At 34.3% G+C, this 26,062-nt stretch overlaps 2 protein-coding genes across 2 annotated transcripts; one reads left to right on the top strand and one right to left on the bottom strand.

Annotated features, from left to right (window-relative positions):
* The first annotated feature begins 14,267 nt into the window (after nt 1-14,267).
* LOC107486028 (cyclin-U4-1) lies at nt 14,268-16,341 on the top strand. Its single transcript, XM_016106566.3, has 2 exons — nt 14,268-14,695; nt 15,897-16,341. The coding sequence occupies exons 1-2, from the start codon at nt 14,358-14,360 to the stop codon at nt 16,192-16,194; spliced, it is 636 nt and encodes a 211-aa protein (XP_015962052.1). The 5' UTR covers nt 14,268-14,357; the 3' UTR covers nt 16,195-16,341.
* Nucleotides 16,342-24,674: 8,333 nt separating this feature from the next.
* On the bottom strand, nt 24,675-25,446 carry LOC127746701 (uncharacterized). Its single transcript, XM_052260697.1, has 3 exons — nt 25,385-25,446; nt 25,076-25,253; nt 24,675-24,994 (listed from the first exon to the last, which is right to left on the bottom strand). Exons 1-3 carry the CDS (start codon nt 25,444-25,446, stop codon nt 24,749-24,751), a joined length of 486 nt encoding a protein of 161 aa, XP_052116657.1. The 3' UTR covers nt 24,675-24,748.
* Nucleotides 25,447-26,062: the final 616 nt, after the last annotated feature.

The following is a 26,062-nucleotide window of genomic DNA, read 5'->3' as shown; positions in this document are numbered from 1 at the left end:
GTGTCATGTACGTAATTATTGGTTTCCATACTTAAAAACGATAGAGTCTTCTTCATCATATACTATTTCACTATCATAATGAATGGATAACAATGAATTTATTGACATTGTAGAGAAAAAAATATCAATATGAGAACCAAAGAGACGAATGGAATTGTGGTTTTGAGTTCCGTTCTCCAACAGCCATGCTTTTATTTTGGAAACTCCACTTGAAGTTCGCTATAGTGCGGTGAACTCTATTTAAATTATAAAGTTTGCTGGGATGCGACAAATTTATCCTAAATAAAAAAAAATAACGTATCTCAGAAATTAAAGTTCGAATAACGTGTTGCGAAACAAATATTTTTTTAATTTATTTCAGACAAAAAAAACGTCAGCTATGTGTTGGAAAGTCTGTTAGGATTTGGTGCATTCTGATACAGTTTATAAAGCATGAAACTAACTAATCAATCAGTAACGAAATCATTCTCATTATTATTCCCTTCTCTAACTCAACTCCTCTGCTACTTTTACTCTTAAGAACACGGCCCTGATGCCTTTAAAAATTAAAATATTGTCTATCTTATGTTATATATTCTTCAGAATGTATGGAAACATATTTTTAGTAGTTTTAGATATTTCATTAAAGTGATTTTGATGCATCTCAGTTCAGAAGTTAAGTCAGTCAATACCCTCCAATACTTGCAACAGTTTTCATGGGGAGGCATTGTGGAAAATCAACAATTGGGAGAGAAATTCTCAATCACGAGCATAGTAATAACAGGTTATACTGTGGTAGATAACAACCACCACTCAGAAAAATCCATTATTGGTGTGTGAAGTAGTCCCATATAATTTGGCCATATGATTATGACCAACATAGGTTATAATACATTTTTAGAGAAATGGCCAATATTGGGTTAACATTTAAAACTTACAAGAACATGTTTTTTGTATGACTTCAGATCAGTGTTCTGTATCTCAGCTGCTTTATTGAAAGAAGCTTGTTCATGTGATTGTCCAGTACACAGCTGCAGTTGCCAAAAACTGAGGACTGTTCAACAACTTTTGCAGTTTTGCCAAAACAATTCCTTTAAATTGAAACTTCTAATAATCTGTTTATGCTGATCCATTATGATATGCAGTAGTAGAATAGTAGCAAGAATTACTTTCTACAAAGTTGCATTTTGATTTTCAGCTATTTGGTTAGTCAAGAAAGAAACCAAAAGGAAATGTTTTATATATATGGGATGAAATCAGGTGTAACTTTACACTGCTTGTATTTTCATAAGGATAAACCACTATTTTTGGTCGAAAGATTTTAATTGATATAATATCCCTTAAATAAAAAAAAATATTAGTAACCCTGAAAAAATTATGAAAAGTCTGAAAATTTTACTAATTAGGTGAATTTTATCAATTTTGAGGAGCTACAAATGTGTTTTTCCAAGTAAGGAGATTTAAACATCTTAGGTATATTATATCGCCATGTTTTTTGTGGTTAAAAAAGGCTAGGTATTAACCAGCAAGTAAGGTTTTAATATGTGGCAGAAAAGAATCAAAAAAAGAAATTATTCTTTTTCTTTGTCATATGTATTGACCTCACTTGCTGATCAACATCTAGCTATCTTTAGCCGCTAGAGACAACATCTATATTATATAAGATAATAAAAAAATTAGAGAGAATGTAAACTATAAGACTCAAAAGGCTTGTGGAAGTGATAATTTTATTGCATTGCCATTAAACTAAGTTATATGAAATGGAGTATGCAGCAGCAAAATATGAGCATAAGTATAAGCTTAAGTATGATAAAGATGAGAATGTATAGATGGATGAGTGACTGAATAGACAGAATAAAAAACGAGGATGTCCATGCACTGCGTGAAGAACGCGGTGTCATGGCCACATGGACTCCCCTTCTGGAGCTGTTGGGTTTCATGGTGGTTGTTTAGTGTTGCTACAATGATGGTTGCTAGTAAAAAATTCAGTCTCATGCAGAATGCTATGTTCCTGTTTTGGGCCTAGCATATCAAAGAACCTTATCAGTGTAGCAAAGTTTGCACTAGACAATAATGTATTCTTTGAATTTTGGCCTTACCTATGCAATGTAAAATGTCAAGTATCAAAAAAATTCTTCTTCAAGGCAAGCTTAGAAATGGATTGTACAGATTTGAGGGTGTTGAAATTCCAAGATCAATCTGCATAAATGGAAAAGAAAAGAAAGCACAAGATGCTGCAGTCCGATTTAATGCAAATGTGGCTATAAAAAGCTCTAGCAAGGGTACAATTGTTCCTAGAAATAAAGACTCAGTATACAGTAGTTGTAGGTCTCCATCAATAAGTGAATCCAGTAGTAAAAGTGTAGCAAATACCAACTGTAAAAAGCATGAAAAGTGTGTTGATACATGTGATAGTGAAAATTTGGTTGCATTCAATAAGAGAAATTGTCTTCTTCATAATGATGTGTGTATTGATACAATCCTCAATGCAAAAAGTCATGTTAATGAGCCTACATATTCAAAATGTCATTCTACTAATTCTGCTGACATTTCAAAATGCTACACTACTTCAGATATCTCCAAAAGAACTCAAGCTAGTGCGATGTTAAGTCATCAATCAAGAAATACAAATTCCTCACCTAACCTATGGCACTATAGACTTGGTCACCCTTCCCACAAGGTCACCCAACACATATTGTCCACACTAAACACAACAGCCTCAACCTCAGAACCTAGCCCCTCCCTATGTCCTGCCTGCTGCACAAACAAAATGCATCAACTACCCTTTAGTCTCTCAACCACAGTGTACATCCAACCTCTACAACTTGTCTATTCCGACCTATGGGGCCCAGCCCCAATACCTAGCCAATCCGGCTTCAAATTCTATGTTAGCTTCATAGACGCCTTCAGCAAGTACACTTGCACTTACCTTTTGCAAACCAAATCACAAACGTTCCAAGCCTTCTGTCAATACAAAGCCCTCATCGAAACCAAAATCTGTCACAAAATTCAGTCCCTACAAACAGATAATGGGAGTGAATTTATATCCAAATCCTTCACAAATTTCCTCACCACTAATGGCATCACTCACAGGTTAACCTGCCCATACACCTCTCAGCAAAATGGGATTGCTGAGAAGAAGCACCGACACCTAACCGAAACAACCCTCACCCTCTTAACCTAAGCTTCTCTACCCATCTATTTCTAGGATGAAGCCATACTAACTGCTACATACCTCATCAATAGACTCCCATCACCAAGCCTGAACTACAAATCTCCCTTAGAAATCTTCTTTCACTAAATTCCTGATTATAAATTCCTCAAAGTCTTTGGTTGTGCCTGCTATCCACTATTGCGACCCTACAACCAACACAAATTCGACCACAAATCTGAAAAATGTGTATTTCTGGGCTATGGACAAAACCAAAAAGGTTATAAGTGTTTAGCTCTCTCTGGCAGAATCTACATATCAAGAAATGTCCTGTTTCATGAGTCTGAATTTCCATATTTCACAATGTCTATCCACAACCCGAGTCACACTCAATCTGAGCCACAGTCAACAACCATACTCCCATCCACTACGTATCCCGTCCTCCACAGATCCAATCCACCTCTAGACATAAATACGCATACTCAATCTTCCAATACTAGTAATGATCATCTATTTCACTATCTTCTGCATCTGTTTCTCGTTCTACTAATATTCTTCCAAGTGCAGGTTCAGCTAACCCTTTAGAGGCTGTAATTGGCCCCGGAGCACTGCCTTCTCAACCTGCACCGTCCACCTCCCGTCCAATTGAAAACACCCATGCCATGCAAACCAGGAGCAAGAATGGTATCTTCAAGCCTTGAGTTTTCACTGCTGTTGCGTCTGAATCCAATGATCAGTTGCCAAAATCGATTACACAGGCTCTTGCCAGTCCCCAGTGGAAACAGGCCATGGAAAAAAGAGTATATAGCCCTCATGAAGAACCATACCTGGAGACTTGTTGATGCTCCTTCTCAGCATGTACCAATAGGTTGTAGGTGGGTGTTTCGTGTCAAAAAATACCCTGATGGCACCATACAAAAATACAAAGCGAGGTTGGTTCCCAAGGGCTTCCATAAAAAATAAGGAGTGGATTATGATCAAATTTTTAGCCCGGTTGTGAGACCTGCAACTGTAAGAGTTATTCTGAGCTTAGCTATCTCAAAGGGGTGGAAGATCCACCAATATGATTTCAACAACGCTGTCCTCAATGGCGATCTTCATGAAGATGTCTACATGGTCCAACCCGAAGGCTTCACTTCCTCAAATTTTCAACAAGTTTGCAAGTTGCAGAGGTCCCTCTATGGCCTCAAGCAAGCCCCAAGAGCTTGGTTCACAAAGTTAAGCTCCACTCTCCAAAAATATGGGTTCTCCAGCACCAGATATGATGTGTCTCTGTTCACCAAGTTCACCCCAACCTCCTCTACTTACATTCTTGTCTACGTGGATGACATCCTTGTCACAGGAACCTCTGAAACCGAAATTGCATCCCTTGTATCACAGCTCAACAACACTTTCTCTCTCAAAGACCTTGGTGAAATGCATTACTTCTTGGGCATTGAAGTCAGAAGAAGCCCCTCTAACACCACCACCCTACACCAAACAAAATACATTAAAGACTTGTTACAAAAGGCTGACATGAGTGCTGCCAAGCCTATGCCTACACCTATGACCTCAAACATGAAACTCTCTGCCTTTGGAAATACCATCTTCAACATTCTGACACTGTACAGATCCATAGTTGGTGGTCTCTAGTATGCCAATGTACAAGACTAGAAATCACCTATGCTGTCAACAAAGTAGCTCAATACCTCCAAAATCCTCTTGAAACTCACTGGAAAGCCGTCAAGAGAATTCTCAGGTACCTGGCTGGAATATTGAATCATGGGCTGCAATTTCGAAGCACCTCAGATTTTTAAATATATGGATTTTGTGACTCGGATTGGGGAAGTGATGTAGACGATCGAAAATCCACAAATGGCTTTGGCATCTTCCTCGGATCAAACCTAATATCATGGGCCAGCAAAAAACAAGTAGTAGTGTCTCGGAGCAGCACAGAAGCTTAATTTAGAGGAATTGCTGATGCACTCGCTGAGATCATGTGGCTGCAAAATCTTTTAAGAGAAATCAGACTCTTTTGCTCCACCAAACCTCTAATCTTCTGTGACAATCAGAGTATAGTACTTCTCTGTGCCAATCCGATCTTACATAACAAGTCCAAACACTTTGTATTGGACCAATCCTTCGTCAGAGATCAGGTGGCTAAGAAAGAAGTCTTCATCCAACACATTCCAGCTCAAGATCAACTTGCTGACACACTCATGAAACCTCTGTCTACATCTACCTTTCTCAAATTCAGAAACAAGCTCAGAGTGTACAAAACAGACCCTCCAGCTTAAGGGGACATGTTAGGCTATTTGACCAAAGCTAACTAAGTCAGTTGCACAGCTATGCAAGCTGGATTAGTTTTTCAGTTATTTTGCTGTTAGAGTTAGTTGTCACTCTGCACTATATAAACACACACGGCAGCATTTGTAAAACTAATTTTTCTGAATACAAATTATCTAGGTCATTCTATTTCAACTTTTCTCTCTCTCTCTCTCTCTCTCTCTCTTTGTTTGTTCTTGAAACCGATTGCGCCTCTAATATCTTACAATTTCCATGAACCTTGTGCCAACCCTGAAAAAGCATTGTTGTCTCTATTCTCTAAAAATCAACACACTATGTATCGATGTTTAATTTTTATGTGAAGATTACATTGGGAACCGTTTGATAGAATGATATGTAGGATTGAATATATTTAATTGAAGAGTAATACCCCAAATAGGTCCCCAAGGAATTCACGTTTAGATAGATTTGTCCCCAACAAAATTTAACTAAAATTTTGTCCCTGACCTTCTTAGATACACACCAGATACGTCCCCACACCAGGTTCAGCCGGTCAGGTCTCAGGTTGACGTCCTACGTGGAGGTAACCTGGCTGACGTGTCGGATTAAGAGTGACGCGTCACGTCGAGGACACTTTGGTCCTTGTGATTGCAGGACAAAACGACGTCGTTTTGGAAAAAAGGAGAACGACGTTATTTTTTAAGGGACAAATAGGTCCCCGCGATGGAAGGCAGTGCAACAAAACGACGCCATTTTATTTGGGGGGCCAATTTGATATACAAGTCTCTTCATATTCAATTGTTTGTGAAATTACTCCATACCCCATTAGCTCTGCTAGGTTTTACAAAGAAAACCCTTCCATACCTCCATCAACATTGTGCATACTCATTACTCTGTTCATACTCGTTGGTGACATTGATCGTGAAAGTGGTTGTGAAGGCAGTTGGTTCAACACCCAACTGATCAAGGTCAGTAAAACGTTTTTTTTACTTGATTGTTTTTGAATTTCTGATTTTGGTTGCATGCATTGTCGTGGATAGTTGTAGTGATTAGCGATATTGGATATAATAAGAAATGAGTTGTACTTGTTTATTTGTTGGCATTTAGATGTCGAAAGATGTGGTCCCAGTGTTTCATCATGGTGGAAGCTTTGTTCGAGATAACAAAGGTGTCTTAGTGTACATTAATGGGAAGGTGGAAAGGTTTCCCCCAATGGATGTTGACCCCATCACAGGAACTGTGTTAGACATATATGGAAGAATTTCACCAATGAGTACAAGAGCAAGCAGTTGAAGAATGTCGTCTGGGCTTGTGCTAAAAGCAGTACGAAGGCAGAGTTCAGAGAGCACATGAATAGACTAAAGAAGGTAAACAAGGATGCATGGGCTTACCTTGCAAAATTCGACCTTGGATGCTAGACAAAATCACATTTTAATCACTGGCCGAAACTAGATAATATCACCAATAACATGACAGAAGTGTGGAATGCCAAGATAGCACACTACAGAGGAAAATCCATTTTGACAATGCTGGAAGAATTGAGATGCTACATCATGAGGAGGATGGCCCATCATAAGAGAGTTTTGAGCACCTACACAGGCATAGTGGCACCAGTGCAACAAGAGAGGATTGATGACATCATAAAAGAATGCAAATATTGGACTGCTCAATGGATTGGTGATGATGCCAGACAAATTTTTGAGGTGCAGTATCACATGAAGAAAGTGGGAGTGGATCTAGAAAATAGTACATGTTCTTGTAACATGTGGCAACTTACAGGTAATGGTTACATTTTACTTGTATTAGTTACTTAATTAGTGCTCAATTCGAATTTTATAGGTTTGAATCTTAAAGGTTGTTTTCTATGGTGTGCATAACATGCTGTTGGGAGTAACATTCTGATATATTCATCATATATTAATCACAACTCCAATTTACATTAGACACTAGGGATCCCTTGTGTGCATGCAATGGCTGCAATTGGCAGAAGAGGAGATAGACCAGAGGGATATATCCATCAATGGCTGAAGATGGATGCATTTAGGGCTACTTATGCTCACTCCATAAGCCCTGTCAATAGTGAGGAATATTGGGATAAATCTGGAGTAGTTAGTTCCATACCCCCTAAAATTAAGAGACCAATTGGGTGTCCTGTGAAGAGAAGGAGACCTGATGCACTGGAAGACGATCCTGATGGGACAAAGGCCAGAAAGACCTTCAGAGTTACATGCTCCAAGTGTGGAGATATTAGTCACAATGCCAAAACATGCAAAGGGGCACCCCAGCAAGGATCATCTTCAAAGGCCAAAGGAAAGAAGAAGCAGGCCCAGCCACAGCATAAGATGGTTGTTTCTCAATCAGCCCCATTATCTCAGGTAACATCTATTGCATATGTCCATCACTTGCAGAGTCTTAGTTTGCATTATATTGTGGAGTGTACTATTGCCCCTGTATGCGGGGACTTATTTGTACCATAAATGTTATTCTATATGGACTTAATTGTCTTATGAGTTATTTCTTTGGCATCTAACTGTCTTATAATTGGTCATACAGAATGAAGGATTTGTAGAAGATAGCATGCAAATTCCTAATCTTGCCTCTCATGAGACTCAAACTGAAAATCCTCCCTCACGAGCCACAACTAATGTCTCAAGTCACCCAAGGTATGCTACTTGTAATTAGATTAATATGTATGTTGAAAGTTGTAAGAAAAAAATTCATAACAATCTTGTAAATTCTAGGCTCAGCAACCATTCAGACGTCCAAAGCAAACAATTAGGAGGCCCCAGGTATAAGGGAGTGTCGGTGCAGATACAACTGCAGCTACCACTAGTCAGGCAGCATCTGGAATGTTTAAATTCATCCCAACATCGAGATTGAACCAATCTAAGAAGAAATGATCCTTTTAAGAATCAGTGTGCAACTTATTATAAACACCATATTTTATTATGTTTAAGGAAGTAGAACCTCTTTGCTTGGTTTGTTTTGTTTTGGTGTTCTCTGTGTTTAATCCAACAGACCTTTTGTTTAGTTTGGTTTGCTTTTGGTGTATGTTGAAGGAAACAGACCTTTGTTTTGGTTTATTTGAATTATGTTGCTACTGAATCAAATTACTTGTGCACTTACAATGTTGTGAATATCAGTTACTTCACCCTTTTGATATATGGCTGCAAGAAGCCAAAAGCAATGTATTTCCTTTATCCTATTTGACCACAATTGAGTTAATCAATATAATGCATGTCCATCTAATATCCATCTAACCATGAATACACATTTCAACACAATAACTTGATTATTAACATAGAATCCAGTTTGTCTAAATAGCCACCACAAATATACAAAACACAACCACACCTATCAATGCACCACATATTACACCCCTAAGAAAGTCGAACATATTATGCTTCTTCACAATTTGGTTATCCACATCTTTCTTCCACAACAAATTCTCCAGTTGCTTCATTCTGTCTTCCAAGCCATCATTCAACCTTACAACACCTTGATCACCCGCACCAGTGTCCACAGAATCCAATCTATGTCCTTCCACTACATCCTCCATCGCATACCCAAAAATCTCATCAAACCATGCAAAAAATTCACAATAACCTTGCTTCTCCTGCAATCACAACAACAACAGGACAAACAATTTTACAGACCCATGGCAATTATCACACATGAAACAACAAAAAACACTCTCCAATACCTTGAAATAGGGACAACCAAAGAACAACCTATTCGGATTTTCTGCCGTGCGCGACCTGCATATTACAACTAATGTCCTGCAGAAGCACTTTGGATGTTCTCCTTTTTTCAGTCGACCCCTTCCGATTCCAGTCATTCCACTGTCAGCACTCAACTCGCCAGTAATGCTTCTTCCACATCGTCTCCAACTTCCAGTTGACGTCGTCCCTCTACTAGCCATCATCAATTCCAGCAACCATCATCAACTACACAACCTAATTTTAAATTGGCCCCCCAAATAAAACGGCGTCATTTGATTGCATTGCCCTCCATCGCGGGGACCTATTTGTCCCTTAAAAAATAACGTCGTTCTCCTTTTCCCCAAAACGACGTCGTTTTGTCCTGCAATCATAGGGACTAAAGTGTCCTTGACGTGACGCGTCACTCTTAACCCGACACGTCAGCCAGGTTACCTCCACGTAGGACGTCAACCTGAAACCTGACCGGCTGAACCTGGTGTGGGGACGTATCTGGTGTGTAGCTAAGAAGGTCAGGGACAAAAATTTTAGTTAAATTTCGTTGGGGACAAATCTGTCTAAACGTGAATTCCTTGGGGACCTATTTGGGGTATTACTCTTAATTGAATCATCCAACGAATCACAATGTGATCTTTAAGTGAACACATTATCATCGAAATATCCATTTATTATTATTATTATTATTATTATTATTATTATTATTTTATTATTATTATGTTCAATAAAAACAATGTCTAATATAAGGTAAATTATACTATACAGATCAACTTGTATAGAAAAAAAATGATATTTTCTCTACAAGAATGCTTGACCTACACGTGGAATAACAATAGAGTTTTTATTTCTAAAATCTGCAACACGTGTCAAACAAAGAAAAATCTCTATAAACTTACGTCTACCTTAGTGTGACCCTAATATAATAGATAATAAGAAGTTCCAACTAAAGCCACCGAGAGAATTTAGGCTTTGTTTGGTTGAAAGGAAAGAAATAGAAAGGAAAGAAGAAAAAGGAAAGAAATTGAGTGAAATTTTATTTTCCTTAGATATGTTTGGATGAAAGGAAAATGAGGAGGAAGAAAATAGTATATAATGTTATGAAAATACAATTTTATCCTTAGATATTTTAAAATATATTAAAAAATAGAGGATAATATTAGAATATTTATACTAAATATATTTTTCTTCCATTTTTCATCTATTATTGAAGAGAAAATTTTTTTAGTGAATCCCACCCATTTTTTTATATTATTTATTATTTTTCTTTAACTTTTCCATTCAACTAAACAAAGAAAAATAGTTATTTTTCTTCTAATTTTTTCTTTCCTATTTCCATTCTCCTATTTTCTCCTCAAACAGACACACTCTTAAAGAGGTGAGAGGAAGGAAAAACGTTAAGCTCTTTTCTCACTCAGGTGATCATAAAAATATGCTCTCACTTCTCCCTTCACTTCAATAAGAGTATACATAATTATGAAATGGCTTGGATTATGTTATTATATATGTGGTTGTTGGTATGAGCTCATTAAAAGCAGGATAATGTGCTGTTTTATTTTTCATATTTGGACACATTTTAATTTTATTTTTAATGTGTAAAACTTATTTTTATTACAAACGTCTTATTTATTTTTATTTATTTTTTGGTTAAAATTAAAATTTTTCTTTCAAAAATATCATTTTCTCCTTTGTAGTTTTTTTAAATACTGACAAAAATCATAATACAATAGTTTTAATAAAACAAAATAAACATTAAAATAAAAATAAGATGTATTAAAACGTTAAGAACGAAACAAAACCGATGAGTTAATATTTATATTGACCTTGTTATCTTTGTGCTTTTAAAATTTTGATTTATTCAAATTAATCTTTAAATTTGGCATTCGTAACTCACATTAATTCTTACCTTTATTTTCATCATAGAATAGTTAACAACATATTGAAATAAATTGACATCTTTTACACTAAACTCTTTTTTAATAGTTATCTGATATGACAATTAAAACTTTTTATCTCAATTTACTCTTTCTGAAACTTTTGAAATTCTAAATTTCACTTAAAGATTTTAAGAGTTTTATAGAACAGAAATTTATATAAAAAATTTTAATTGTCACGTAATTATTAGAAAATCTAATGTAATAATTGTCAATCAATCTCAACATGCCATTAATAATTCTATCACATACAGAAACAAACTTATGAACTAATGTGAGTTATGAATGTAAAATTGGGAACCAAATTAAATGAAATAAAATTAAAACTTAACCGAGACATAAAAATTAAAATAATGCTTTATCCTTAGAGATAAGTTTTTTTATTTTTATTTTTTCTAGTTCATTAGCGGTAAATGAAGTTTGATTAGAATCTCGTACTGTCGTACATACTATTTAAATTATTTACCATTTGCAAGTTATGAATTAAAGAATAATTGCACTTCAAAAGTTCAATCAATTATAAGCATTTAAATATTTTGCTAGTTTTTCTTCAATATGGCTTCACTTTGCATCGCAAGTTAATGGTTACAGAATCTTGGTCTTTATTCCATTCACACAAATGTGACATTGGTTGAATGGTTGCTTTTCCAGCACCTCCTACAACTTAATCTAGCTGTTCGTTCAGACTTCAGATTAGTGACTCGTCAAATCAACTAATAACACTTCACCCTTTTTAATTAAAAGTTTACTAAATTTAACATGCCTATGTAGAAGATCTTGTTTCTTATATTCTTATATAAATAATTATTTGATGGATTTTGTTTACAAAAAAGTAGATATGGATAGCTGTTACTCAAAGACTAGCTTTGTCTTCATGTTGGTATTAAAAGAATTATTTATTTATTTCTTTTTATTTTCATAGCATGAGAAACAATTAATTATTTTTTTGCCGGGGTCGTTGATTACCTTTGGCAAGTGAAAGAAATACTTGTCTATCAAATTAGATAACAACTAATTTTTTTTTAAATTAAATTTTATATTATATTTTTTTAATATATACATGCAAAAAAGTAAAATGCTCCATTTTCTATTTCCAATTACAGCCAATTATTCCAACTGGGTTATGTATCATTTGCAAGCAAATTCCATCTCATTCTAGCTGTACTTTTTATCATAACCACTTGCTTCCTTGTAATCTACTATTTGATTTCAGGTACCAAATTTGAGACTCGGTCATCAATTTAATGTTTCACATTGATGATTAATTCAACTCATTTTGTGCGTCCCTAGAGAATGTTACAAATAATCATAAGACCTAATACATTTGGATAGTTAATAGTGATATGTAAGAAAAAATTGTGGTCAAAACCTTTTATCTCAATAAATAAATTAGTCATTGTTTTGAAATTAGATTGGTAATGTTAGAAAGATAAAAAAAAACAGTTAGAATTTTTTTTATTTAATATTCATTAAATAAGACAAGTTATGGTTGTTTTTTACTAATTTTCTTTGATTATCAAATATTTTTTATATTCGGTATATTCTAAATAGAAAATAAATATATTTGAGCGTATATAGTTTGCGTTTTTATTGTTTGTTTTTTAAGATTTTATAAAAGAACTGTAAAAATAATAAAATTTATATGAGGCAACCTTGAATAAAATTTAAAAAAATAAATAAAAAGCAACCTTGAATTCTCAATATTAATTGCAAGATGTAAGTAATTGTGAGTGTACTTCACAATTACTCACAAGTTAATACCTAGCTACAAGTAAGCAAAGTAATGAACTCTTACTTCTTATCCTTTAATTAGATGCCAAAACTCTTAATCTAATCAAAGGTTAGATCCCTTCATAAGCCTTAAAAGAATAGTGAGCAACTTTATTATTGAAGCTAGAAAATTGATTAGGATCACATGAAGCAATGTTTGAAAACCCAAAGGAATAGCTTTATTATCCTAATTTGTTCTTTCGTTTAGGGGTGTGCAAAGAAGTAGGAACAAAATAAAAGTAGCATATATATACTATTTGCTATGGACCAACAACATAGCAAATCCATGTTATGTTACCCACTTGTACTAGAATCAAAACACATGCTAAGGTCCCCCTAAAAAGTGGGACCCTTTACATTACATTCTCAAATTTCTCACATGTAATCACATGATGGTATGGAATACCATCTCCATTGTCAAAAAATTAATCACCGGAAAACCACAATTTAGTTTTATTTTGCAAGAAAGAGACATCAAAATTCACAATAAACACAACCTACACCCCCTCCCCTCCTTCCCTCTTTTGCAAGTCAAGTTTTGAAATTAAAAGGAAAATCATTGCCCAACTCAATAACCAAAAACTTTTTAAGCCGAAAAGGACATAAGCCACAACAAATGCCAACTTGCATGTCTTAATTTAAACAAAAGTATTATTTACATAACTAATGAAGGTTGATCTGTGCTAAATAATTTTTAGTTAGTAATTCGTGTATAAAATTTGTAATTTTAATTTAAAAATTGATCATTTTCGACATACTTTATAATTTCTAAGTAGAAACAAAAATAAAATTCACAGAAAGAATAATTAAAGCATGTATTATAATTTGATCATTGTTTATAGAAGATATTTTCATATAAAAATGATAATTGAGATATGAACATGTATTATTATTTTTTTGGTTACCCAAAACGGTATCCTCCAACCCAACAGATTAAAGACTAATTCGTCGCGAATCTGAGCTTTATTTAAGGGTCTGTCGCTGACCAATGAGTTGTTGCATGCACAAGACGGGACACTTATTTAAGCGGACGAGTGAGCTGACCACTCGACCAACCCAAGTTGGTTGATATGAACATGTATTATATCTTATCTAATCTAGAACTATTCATAATATTGAAAAAGGATTAAGAATGAGAGTTACCAGTCAGCATTCGCCTTAAAATCAGAAGGATGCATTTTTTATTTGAACTTATATGTCTTTAAATGAGCTATTTACGTACGATCTAGAGCCCTAACAATATTAAATATTTTAATCAAACATATTAAATCATATAAAAACATGTTCATACGAGTAATTTTCAATTAAGTATTTTAATAATAATTTGTTGGACATGTTTTTGTTGTCCCAATAGCACTGTCCTAATTTAAATTACAAAGGGGCATTTTGGCCAAGAAAAGTACCAACCATTAACAACCTTATATATCACTAGTTTTACTTTACATAAAACTTTTATGTGTGTATATATATATATATAACCACACTACCAGACATCAAAATTCCAAGCATTCCTGTACCTAACGGAGAATTGGCCTATCAGCATCCATGGCAGAGCTTGAGAATCCAAGTGTGATGCCAAAGGTGGTAGCTTTCCTCTCTTCTCTGCTCAAAAGGGTAGCTGAATCCAATGATCATAACCAGCAACAACTCTTGCATCAGAAGATCTCTGTCTTCCATGGATTAACAAGACCAACCATATCAATTCAGAGCTATCTTGAGAGGATTTTCAAGTATGCAAATTGTAGTCCTTCTTGCTACATTGTTGCATATGTTTATCTTGATCGATTCACTCAGAGACAACCCTCTTTGCCAATCAACTCCTTCAATGTTCATAGGTTACTAATTACCAGTGTTATGGTAGCTGCTAAATTCATGGATGACATGTAAGTATCTTAATTATTAATGTTAATCATGAATTATTGGATGATCAAGTTTACTACTTTCTTTCAAGTTTCAATGTTTCTTTGATGAGCATGTTTAAGAAAAATTATGGGGATTCTTTAATTTGATGGTGTTAGTTATTAGATACACCTAATCATATGAAAGCATGTGTTTTGAAAATCCTTGTTTCTCAATGTTAGATTTTGAATTATGGCAGTTACTCCCATGAAGATGTTAAAAACATCTTCTCATGATGATCTTTGTTTAAAAAGTGTAACTTATTTATTTTACAACACTTTAAATAAAGATAACAGTTTTACTTTAAATAAAATCAAGCCTTACAATCTATCATTCAATAGTCAAAATGATATATCTTCACATGATGACAATCATTAAATTTTCATTGGAGTAGCCACCTTGAATTATTTCACCTCTAAAGATGTTTTTGGCATTAAGGTAGAAATAATAATTAATAATAAAATTATATATATATAGTAAGATATTATCCATGAAATTTTACACATCATTCTTTTTACTCTGAAAAGGCATAGATAGATCTTGCATTTGTTACCCTATTAATCAAAACTTATTGAATTTTTTTATTTTATATCATAATTATATAACACAAACTTGTAAATTTGATAAAGACCTTACTTGTTTAAAGAATATAATGTTTCTTGTGAATAATATCATATGTCCAGGCTGGATTACCATTAGACAGAGACAACCCACCCATGTGACCCCACCATTTTATTGCATGCACCCTAGCATCTACCTTTTGTGTACAATGATTTATCAAATTCTCAAATTAAATATAAACATATATATATAATTTTGGAGTTGAATTAGCATAGAGACATCCAACTTAAAAGGGACAAATTATATCATAAATGGTTGGCATGCTAATATCTTAACTTAAAAATAAAATATAAAAAAAAATCACATTCTATTGAACAACAAATTAAATATGATATTTCTACAATTAAAATATTATCTGACATTTTTTTTATAAATATACAATTATAGTGTGGAACTCGTTTATTATCTTTTTCAACTTTATTTTCTTTTCTACTTTTTTAAAATTGATAACTTTTTTTACTATAATTACCAACTATTTATTTATTTACTTTTTGCATATAATTACTTTACAAAGATCATTTTTTTTATTCAACAATTGCTCACCATGTGATTTGAAATCAACAGGTACTACAACAATGCTTACTATGCAAAAGTTGGAGGAATCACCACAATAGAGATGAACTTTCTTGAGGTTGACTTCTTATTTGGTTTAGGGTTCTATTTAAATGTGACACCTGGCACATTCCAAGCATATTGTGCCCATCTCCAAAAAGAAATGCTTATGATGCAACCTCAGCTGGATTTTGAAAATTCTTCTTCCCTAAGTTTAGGAAAATCTCTAAAAACCCATTTGTGCTTCAATGATGATGAATCTTCCCATCAAAATCAACAGCAGCAACAACAACAACAATTAGCTGTTTGATATTTTTATTTTATTTTCATGCATTTTCTCAATGCTTGTGTAGTATGTAGTATATTGATTAGTTGTAGTTGAAGATGTAGTAGTGTGACAATGCAATTACATATTGGCAAAAATTAATTATAATTTAGTTGTGGACCACTTTGCTAATTTGTTTACTTCTCACATTCTCTATCCAATTCTTTCTTCTTTTTTATTTTTTACCAAATTTAATAATATTTTTTTTAACTCTTTTTGCATCTCTGAATTTCTTGTATGAAGCATTCTTGGCAATGTACAGATAATTGTTGTCTCTTCTTTACAGTCTGGCTAGAAAATTCTTTGAGTATAATAATAATTTAATTCGTTGTATCTTCTTATCCACTATTGTAATTTTTAAAGACAATTTGCAATTGCATTGTTTTTGTTATTGTAGTGTAAATAAAAGGAAAGAAATTTAAGTTTTATTTTGTTCTAAAAATTTTCGAATTACATAAAAAATATCCTGATGGTTAATTTTTTAAAAAAATTAAGACTAATTTAACAATAATTTCACAAGGTAAAATTGAAAATTTAGTTATTTGAGATATATTTAGTTGTCATGTATTATTATTGGATTGATCTTAAATTTTCTAAAAATTTAATTGTCAGAAATATATTTAATACAAATAAAAAATTTTAAGAACAAAATTAAAACAAAATAAAATTTAAAAATATTTTTTAAAATTTTTGACAAATTTAAGAACAAAAAATATATTTTACCCAAAAAATTAAAAAAACTACCATGATTGAAATAATTTTATATACCATTAGGTTATTATAGTACATGATGAACTAAAATCAATATAACGTATCATAATAATATTATCCAAAAAAAAATTGTAACGTGCTTAATTTTGTAGTAAATATTTATTTTGGTGGGTACATAAGCCAGTTTGGCCGAAAGGGGACAAAAGAATGATGTGCACAGTACATTAAGAGGTACCATTTTAATTTGATGTATTTATTTGTTTGTTTGTGTTTTTTTATTTTAATTAATTAAATTAATTTATTGGCTAGGGAAGACAGATTGTGGTAATTGACAGTTGTTTGTGTGTAAGTGTTGATTGATGAGAAGAGAAGGAAAGAACATGTGCAATAATAGAGAACCAGAATTTATGGTTGGTGGTGGAGAGAGAAAGAAACCAAAGTTGCAAAGTGTTATTTGGACTGCCGGCACAACCACAAAGCTTCACTGTTTGGTCGGTTTCCCTTTTTTCTTCTTCTTCTTCTTTGCTATTTAGAATGCTTGACACCAATCTATTTTTTAGATTTAAAATTCATGACCCATATAAAAAATCTTTTTGTGGATATTGAATAAAAATATCTACAGAATATATTTTTTAGAAAAAATATTTTATTAATTTTAATATTTTTAATATAAAAAAATCTAATTATTTCAAAACTAATTAAAAACAGTCATGTAAGAACCTAATTACGAAGATTTAATTATAAATTTTTAGTAAAACTATAGAACCAAAAGAATAATTAAATAAAAGATTATTGTAAAGGTAAAGAAAAAGAAAACTTAAATTGCTGTACTTATTATCAATCATATTCAATAGTATTGAAGTTTTAATTTTAACAACTCCATAATTTTTATACATTTTCATGCTACTAATAACATACAACTTGAGATGAAAGCAAGGCGAATTGAGTAAATCCTAGTCAAAGTTAAATTTATTTTATGAAAATTGAATTCGATTTACAATTTGACTCGTTTACAATCATATAGAATTGTAAAGTTTAAGTTAAATTTACCATAAATTCATATAAACTTAAATGCATGATCATATTTAAATAAAATAAATATAGACATATTAGCATAAACTAAAAATATAAAATAAATAATATATATTAACGCAAATTTTTATAATAAATAATGTATATAGTTTGTAAGTTGTTAATAAATTGAATTGGAGTTGATTTACGAGTTAGCCGAACTCACTTATTCCTATTCTATTTACAGCTCAGCCTCTTCTAATAATTTTCAATGCCGACGCTACGTTTGGGAGCTTTGCATTTCTATTTTAATTTAATTCAACTAAAAGTGAATGATTAAATGAGGAACCGACACTATATATGTTTTAATTTACTTACAACCTTTTCTGCTTTGAAACTAATGAACTGAAAACTGGTCTTGCTTGCCTTCTATTTATTTTGTTCGAGTCTAAAATATTTTATATTTAACTCTCGTATTAAAAAAATATTATTCTAAATATAAGTGTTGTCACTTATATCAGCTTCTTTCCATATATATATATATATATTCTCTTGCTGGATCTATAAGCTATTCCAATAACACCACCACCATTGGTGAGTGGTGACTGATTATTAAACACAGAAAAATTATCGAAATACGCGAAGATATATAATATCTATAAGAATTTTGTTTGGGAGCGAATCAAATATTTGTACAATGTGTATAATGGATTATTTATTTAGCTTAATATGAGTTAAAAAATAACATTCAGGATAAAATACTACTAATTTCTCAAACACAATATATCCATATCATCCAAAATAATCATTCAAGTACCAGGAATAATAAACATCTGATATACTACTAAATCGAACATCCCTATATCCCATTGTACACATTGTACAAATACTCGATTGGCTCCCTATATTTCTTCTATAATTAATGAGTAAAGTATCATTTTTGTCTCCAACGTTTGAGGTAAGTCTTAAAGTTGTCCCTAACATTTCAATTGTCGTATTTAAGTCCCTAACGTTTCAAAACTGACTCAATGTTGTCCTACCGTTAGGGATCCATTAACATAATTGACGGCAGGACAAAATGGAGACGATTTTGAAACGTTAGGGACTTAAATAGGACGAAAACGTTAGGGACAAAAATGATACATAGAAATAAATTTTAATTTTATCTTTCAATAATATCAATTTTTTACTATAACATAGTATTCAATTATTTTTTAATCACATCTAAGTAAATTACACTTAATCATATTACTTTTATTTTAAATAAATTAATTTTTTTATAATTTTACTCTTAAAGATTTTTAGTTATCATAAAAAGTTTGTAGAATGACTAGTATATAAACTTGCAGAAAAGAAAAAAATATATATATACAATAAAATATAAATTATACCTTTTGTCTCTCTAATGTATCAAAATTTTTTAAAATTATAAAAAAATAAATTTATTTAAAATGAAAGTAATGTGATTAAGTGTAATTTATTTAGATGTAATTAAAAAATAATTGAAAACTATGTACACTAAAAAATTAATATTATTGAAAGATTAAATTAAATTAAAATTTATTTTTATGTATTATTTTTGTTCCTAATGTTTTCGTCCTATTTAAATCCCTAACGTTTCAAAATCATTTCAATTTTGTCCTGCCGTCAATTTCTGTTAACGGATCCCTAACGACAGGATAACATTGAGTCAATTTTAAAACGTTAGGAACTTAAATAGAACGATTAAAACGTTAGTGACAACTTTAAGACTAACCCCAAAGGTTGAGGATAAAAACGATACTTTACTCATAATTAAAGAGTAAATAGTCATATTGGTCCCCGAAAGATAGCCCGATCTCCAAAGGAGTCCCCGTAAGAAAAAGATAATAAAAATTGTCCCCGAAAAATTTAAAATTGGTAGCGTTAGTCCTTCCGTCAAATGTATGGGTAACAGCGTGAACATATGCTGACCTGGCCATTAGTGTGACATGTCAGCGATGGCTTAAACAGCGTCGTTTTAGGTGCTCCCCGTTACAATGCTTGGTTTTCATCCCTGTTTCGTATTCCCTCTCTAGTTGCATCCTTCTTCTGAAAAGAAAGAACCCTTGCAATCCCTGTGTGTTAGTTTTTTCCTCCAGGAAGACGAAGCATTGAACGGCGACGACCAGGCTTGACCGAGGACGACAGTGTGCTGGAGTTGTTGATGACCGGTTTGCGACGACGCTGGTCAACCGAAAAGGGCAGTCCATCGCCTTGCGTGAGAGGTAGGTTAGCTTTCATTTCTTATTTTGTGAGAGTTAGTGTGGTTTTATCTCCTGATCATTGTGGTTGTATTATCGTTGGAAATCCATTGTTACTGTTTGCAATGTTAGGGTTTAGGAAACTGTGTTCAGGCTTAGGACTTTGGTGATTATCCATGATATATGACCCTGTTTTTGGATTCTTGAGAACGTTGTCTGTGCTCTGTGTAGCTGCATGTGTGTGTGTTAGATTCATTTTGGAAGTTGATGTTGAATATGCTTTGCCTCTCCATGAAAAAAATTTGCATCAGTTGTGTGTGTTGCTGTTTTGGTTTCAGATGGAAGGTCCCCCAATGACCTTTGTATTTCACCATGGTGAGAAGTTCCAAATAGATGAATCAGGCTATCTGTGTTATGAACCAGATAATACTGAAGTATTAATGGGTGTAGATTCAGACACTCTAGACATTTTCTTTGTGAAGGGATACTACAAGGAGCTGGGATATGCTGAGATGAACAACTGCTTGTGGAAAGTTCCTGGAACGCTGCTGGATAATGGGTTGAGGAGGCTAGAAAATGACACTGATCTGTTGGAATTGGTTAAGGATTGCAGGAGGAATCATCACCTCATCAACATCTATTTTGAGCATGTAGTGTCTAAGCCACACGTGGTTGACGACATGAGCGAGGATGATGATGAAGTACTTTGTTTCCCAACCATACATGAAGAAGCAGAGAAACTGAACAAGGACCACAATGATTCAATGTCCCAAGATTACAGTAAGAGAACAAAAAAATCACCTAAGCCGAAAAGAGCCAAAACTCAGCCCACTCCTAAGGCCATTCCTCAGCCCACACCTAAGCCTACTCCTCAGCCCACACTTAAGCCCACTCTTCAGCCCACAGTTAAGCCCACACCTAAAGCCACACCTGAGCCAACTCCTCAGCCCACACCTCAGCCCAACCCCCAACCCACATGTACGCCCACACCTAAGCCCAGTACAAAGCCCAAAACCAAGCCCATGCAAAAGCCCGTCCAGCAGCCCAAACCTTGGACTAAACCCCAGGTTGCTAAAGGGAGTGGCAAGGCTACAGCAGCCGCCAAGATCAGCAAGAAGGTAAATGCCACAACCAGTACAAGATCTGGAAGGCAGGTTAAGGCAACTCCAGTTGCAGATGACACTGAATCTCATGATTCATATGATAGTGTTGAAGACAGTTTGTACAAGCCTCCAAAAGTTGCAGGAGATTCCATATACAGTAGTGACAGTGATAGTGGAGATGATGGAGTAGAGTGTTCTAGGCCCAATAAAGTAGATCACAGAGAGAATCATAGGCCTGCTGCTGACAGAACAAGGGATAAAGCTATTGACACTGATGACTCCAGCTATGAGGACATCGAATCTGATGAATGCTCTAATAGAGGTATTGCATAATTAATCGTGTATCTGTTATTGAATTTACTTGTTTAATAGATCTGATTCAACTAATGTTTTTATTCTACACAAATCTTATGGTATTTTCATGTAATTTCAGAGTCAGATGACGAATTTGATTGGGAAGAATTATCAGATGGAGATGAATGGAAGTCAGAAGATTCTGCCCATGAGTTAGACTCTGAAGATGAAGGGCCAGCTATGTATCCACATTATAATGACAAGGCCAAATTTGGTGATCTGAAGTTTGAGGTAAGTATGGTTTTCAAATCCAAGCAACATTTTATGGCTGCCACTAGAGATGCTGCCACTAGAGATTACACTATACAATGGGGTAGGAATATTAGGTTCTGTAAGAATGACAAGGTTAGAGTCAGGACAGTTTGTAAGTGTGAAGACTGTCCATGGGTAGTATATTGTAGACACAACCCCAGTGATGGTTCCTGGCAGATAAAAACACTAGTCGACAATCACACCTGCGCAAGAAAGCATAAAAGTAGAGCTGCTACATTGGAATGGACTGTGAACAAGTTATACCCAAAACTTAGGAAGCACCCTAAGATGAAGCATAGGGAGGTGTATGAGTGGTTTGTTAGGAAGTGCGACCTCAAGCTGAATAGTTCATGCATTACCCGAGCTCTTAAGGCATCTAGGAAGATAGTTGAATGGGATGAGATTGCTCAATACGGGTTGATATGGGATTATGCACATGAATTGCTCACTGCCAACCCAGGTTTCACAATTCAGGTGGGTGTGATTCCCATAACTGATAATACGCCTCAATTTGAGAGATTTTATGTTTGTCAGATGCTTGTAAGAAGGGTTTCAAGGCAGGTTGTAGGCCATTGATAGGTTTAGATGGGGCATTCCTGAAAACATTACATGGAGGACAGCTTCTCACTGCATGCGGACAAGATGCAAACAATCACATTTTTGTGATTGCATATGCAATTGTTGATGTTGAGAACAAGGAGAACTGGAAATGGTTGTTGGAGCTACTGCTATCAGATCTGGGAGAATATGAGGCAAGGAACTTGTGTTTCATATCAGACATGAAAAAGGTGAGGACCAATTTGAATCACGATTTAATTTTTAAGGACTTTTTTTTATTTAATGATGCTTCTTTGAGGACTGTAATGATTGTAAATCTTGTCGGGCTTGACTGTTTGTGCAGGGGTTAATACCAACTGTCAAAGAACTCGTCCCAGCAGTTTCACACAGATTTTGTGTGTGGCATTTGTGGAGGAACTTCTCAAAACAGTGGGGCAGCGTCGAACTTAAGGACTTGGTCTGGGAGTGTGCAAGATCGAGGACCCCGATTGAGTTCGAGAGGAATATGAATAGAGTCAAAAGGATTAATGAAAAAGTTTGGGAATACTTATCCAAGTGGCCGAAGGAAGCTTGGACCAAAGCCCATTTCAGTGAAGGGCCAAAGGTGGACAACATTTACAACAACGCTTATGAATCTTTCAATGCAAAGACGAAGCATGACAGAGGTAAGCCTATTCTGAGTCTGGCAGAGGAGGTGCGAAGAATGATTATGAAAAGCATGTCTGATAATAGACTGAAGCTTCTGAGTTATCAAGGAAAACTTGCTCAAGTTTAGCAAAGCAGGCTAGAATCTCTTATTAAGTTATCCAGAAATTGGGCTCCCTACTGGTCGGGTGATGCAAAAGAGGAAGTGTACGAAGTTCAAGGATGACCTACTAATATGGTGGTAGACTGGGGAAGCATACTTGCTCCTGCAGGTTTTGGCAGTTGACAGGTTGAGTTCATAACTGAACTTTAATTTTTAATATGCATACCATGATTCATAACTGATTTCATCTTTCATTTTTTTTGTGACATATATAGGGATGCCTTGTATGCACGCCATATCAGCCATTCAAGAAAAAAAATGATAAGAGGCCTGAGGAGTATTGCCACGAATGGTTGAGCATGGATGCTTACAGAAGAACATACCAATTCAATGTTAATCCTGTCAAGGGACAAGATCTATGGGAGAAAACTGGTTCTCCTGCACCTGTTCCACCTCCTATCAAACCTAAACCAGGCAGACCAACAACAAATAGAAGGAAGGACAAGGATGAAGGACCCACTGGCACGAAGACAAAAATGAAAAAGAAGTATGCTCCAATTTGGTGCATGTACTCTGGAGAGGTGGGCCACAACAAGAGAACTTGCAGCAAGAAAAAGTAAGACGATGCTCAGGAGAAAGCAAAAATGATGCAATTGCAGCTTGCAACTGTTCAACAACCACAACCTGCACCTGGTCCAGAAGCAGGAAAGGAAGATCACACTCAGTCCATACAGACACTAGCCACAGTAGCAGTAGCTGCTCCAGATGAACAGACTGAAATTCCTATTACACAGCATGCTCAGCTTCCACTGACACAACAATCCCAAACCTCAACCAATGACACTCAGGTAATCTTCTAACGAGTTTTAATTTGAGCATTGGTTACTTGTAGGTATTTCTGATTTAAGACAATGATGATAACTGTTTGATGCAGACTAGAAAAAGAGGAAGGCCTCCAAAACTCCATGTCACCAGGGCCAGGGCAAAGGGAAATGCCTCTCCAGGAGCAGTTGCTGTATCTGCTGAAACCATCAAGGGTAGCAGCTCCGCAACAGCGAAGAAACTTGCCAGCTTCATGACATTTGTTCCAACTCTGGGTTTCAAACCTCCCAGAATAAAAGACATGGAATGACTTCAAGACTTGAAGAACTAAAATATAGGGCATTTAGTATCTGTTATTTTGTCGGGGCTACATTTTACCATTTATAAACAATGTGGTAGTTCTGGTATCTTCAATAGTCCTGTTTTTTGTATAGCCCTTTATGGTATACTGCTTTGCTTTCAACTGTCAGCTACTACCTTTTGGTTTATTATCATGTTAAAACGATGTTGTTATTTGAATCTGAGACAATGGAAACTAGTACACCATTGGTGATGTTATGATGTTATGCCATCCTTACTTCACTTAATTTTAATTTTGCTTATTCTGATTTGCTTACATTATGTTATGATCAACAACAATGTTGCATATAAATAACCTTTTTACTAGTAAAGAAACATGAACATACAAGGTTTTCACAACAACATAAAACTGTCAAGGTTTACAGCATCATCCTTTTCACTTTTTCACAGTAACTGGTTCACTTCCCACTAAAGAACATACACATAATCATAAAAACCACAATCACAACTATTAATCCAAAATACAGTTGCATCCTAAGTGCTTTTACTTCAGCTTCTAAGGTCATCATTCTCCAAGATATGTTATGGTTCAATAAAGCAGCATCACTCTCCATTTGTGCATCAGTTTTAACTTCTCCTAAGTGCTCTAATCCTTCATACTCGTCGTCCTCAGCCCACCTAAAGTAATTACAGTGGCTTTCCTTCTGCACAACATCAGGGTACCAAAATTTCAAAATCCAACTCAAATAATTTGAAGTTTCAAGAAGACTACATTAATAACTCACCCGGTATATTGGACAAGCATGGAACAATCTATCAGGATTTTCTCTTGTCCCAGACTTCTTGATCACTGTCTTCAGACCACAAAAGCAAACTTGGTCGGAGTTCTTCTTCCGCCACCGCAGCGAAGAGCTCGAGGCATGGTTTCCGTGTGATTGCGAGACTTGTCGACTGCGACCCCACCTACGCTACCCATCGTGCAATCGGTCATGAATTTCCGACCTCTGTAGAATCAATCTCAAGCTGCAGCAACAATGGCAATTTAAAACGAAGAGGGGATTAGGGTTTACAGACCTAGGACTAATTTGACATACATATGGAAACATTTCTTGTCACCAGCCACTCTGCGCCAAGTTGGCATGCTGATATGCCACATTGACAGCCACATAAGCAACAGTTAACGTTGTCACTGACGGAATTCACGGAACGTTGACGGAAGGACTAACGCTACCAATTTTAAATTTTTCGGGGACAATTTTTATTATCTTTTTTTTTACGGGAACTCCTTTGGAGATCGGACTATCTTTCGGGGACTAATTTAACTATTTACTCCATAATTAAAATACTAAAGTAGCTACCACGAACGGGTAATAAATTAAAAGGAGAAAATACTATCATTTTACTACCATTTTCATCCCTCATTACATACTTATTATCAAATTCTAAATCCTTGTCATCATTGATTTTCAATTAAATATTCTCACTAAGTATTTTTAATAAAACAAAATTTGTTAGCCAAATTCATGAGAAAAATTGAGCTTAAATGATTATTTTATATATATAAAAATGTTTCATTCTTTAAATTTTTAAGTACTTTATTAATTAAGCAAATTTTAATTATTTATTTATTATATTTTATATTAATAATTTAAAATTAAAATAGAATATTTCAAGCTAATCACTTTTTTAAAGAAAATTACAAAAATAAAAATTCAAAACCTACTAATTTATTTATTATTTCTAATAACATATTTTTTTAAAGGGTTTGCCTA

The sequence above is a fragment of the Arachis duranensis genome, chromosome 4 (assembly GCF_000817695.3).
Source record: "Arachis duranensis cultivar V14167 chromosome 4, aradu.V14167.gnm2.J7QH, whole genome shotgun sequence".
Lineage (NCBI taxonomy): Eukaryota > Viridiplantae > Streptophyta > Magnoliopsida > Fabales > Fabaceae > Arachis > Arachis duranensis.
This window is presented reverse-complemented; position numbering and strand designations above follow the sequence as displayed.

What these genes read in the sequence shown, in the direction of transcription:
- LOC127746701 (XM_052260697.1), bottom strand. Translation starts at nt 25,446, where the DNA reads ATGTGGCATATCAGCATGCCAACTTGGCGCAGAGTGGCTGGTGACAAG. An exon ending in GACAAGAAATGTTTCCATAT is followed by an intron (nt 25,254 to 25,384) that starts GTATGTCAAATT and finishes TGGGTAGCGTAG; the next exon opens with GTGGGGTCGCAGTCGACAAG. An exon ending in ATGCTTGTCCAATATACCGG is followed by an intron (nt 24,995 to 25,075) that starts GTGAGTTATTAA and finishes GATGTTGTGCAG; the next exon opens with AAGGAAAGCCACTGTAATTA.
- LOC107486028 (XM_016106566.3), top strand. Translation starts at nt 14,358, where the DNA reads ATGGCAGAGCTTGAGAATCCAAGTGTGATGCCAAAGGTGGTAGCTTTC. An exon ending in GCTAAATTCATGGATGACAT is followed by an intron (nt 14,696 to 15,896) that starts GTAAGTATCTTA and finishes TGAAATCAACAG; the next exon opens with GTACTACAACAATGCTTACT.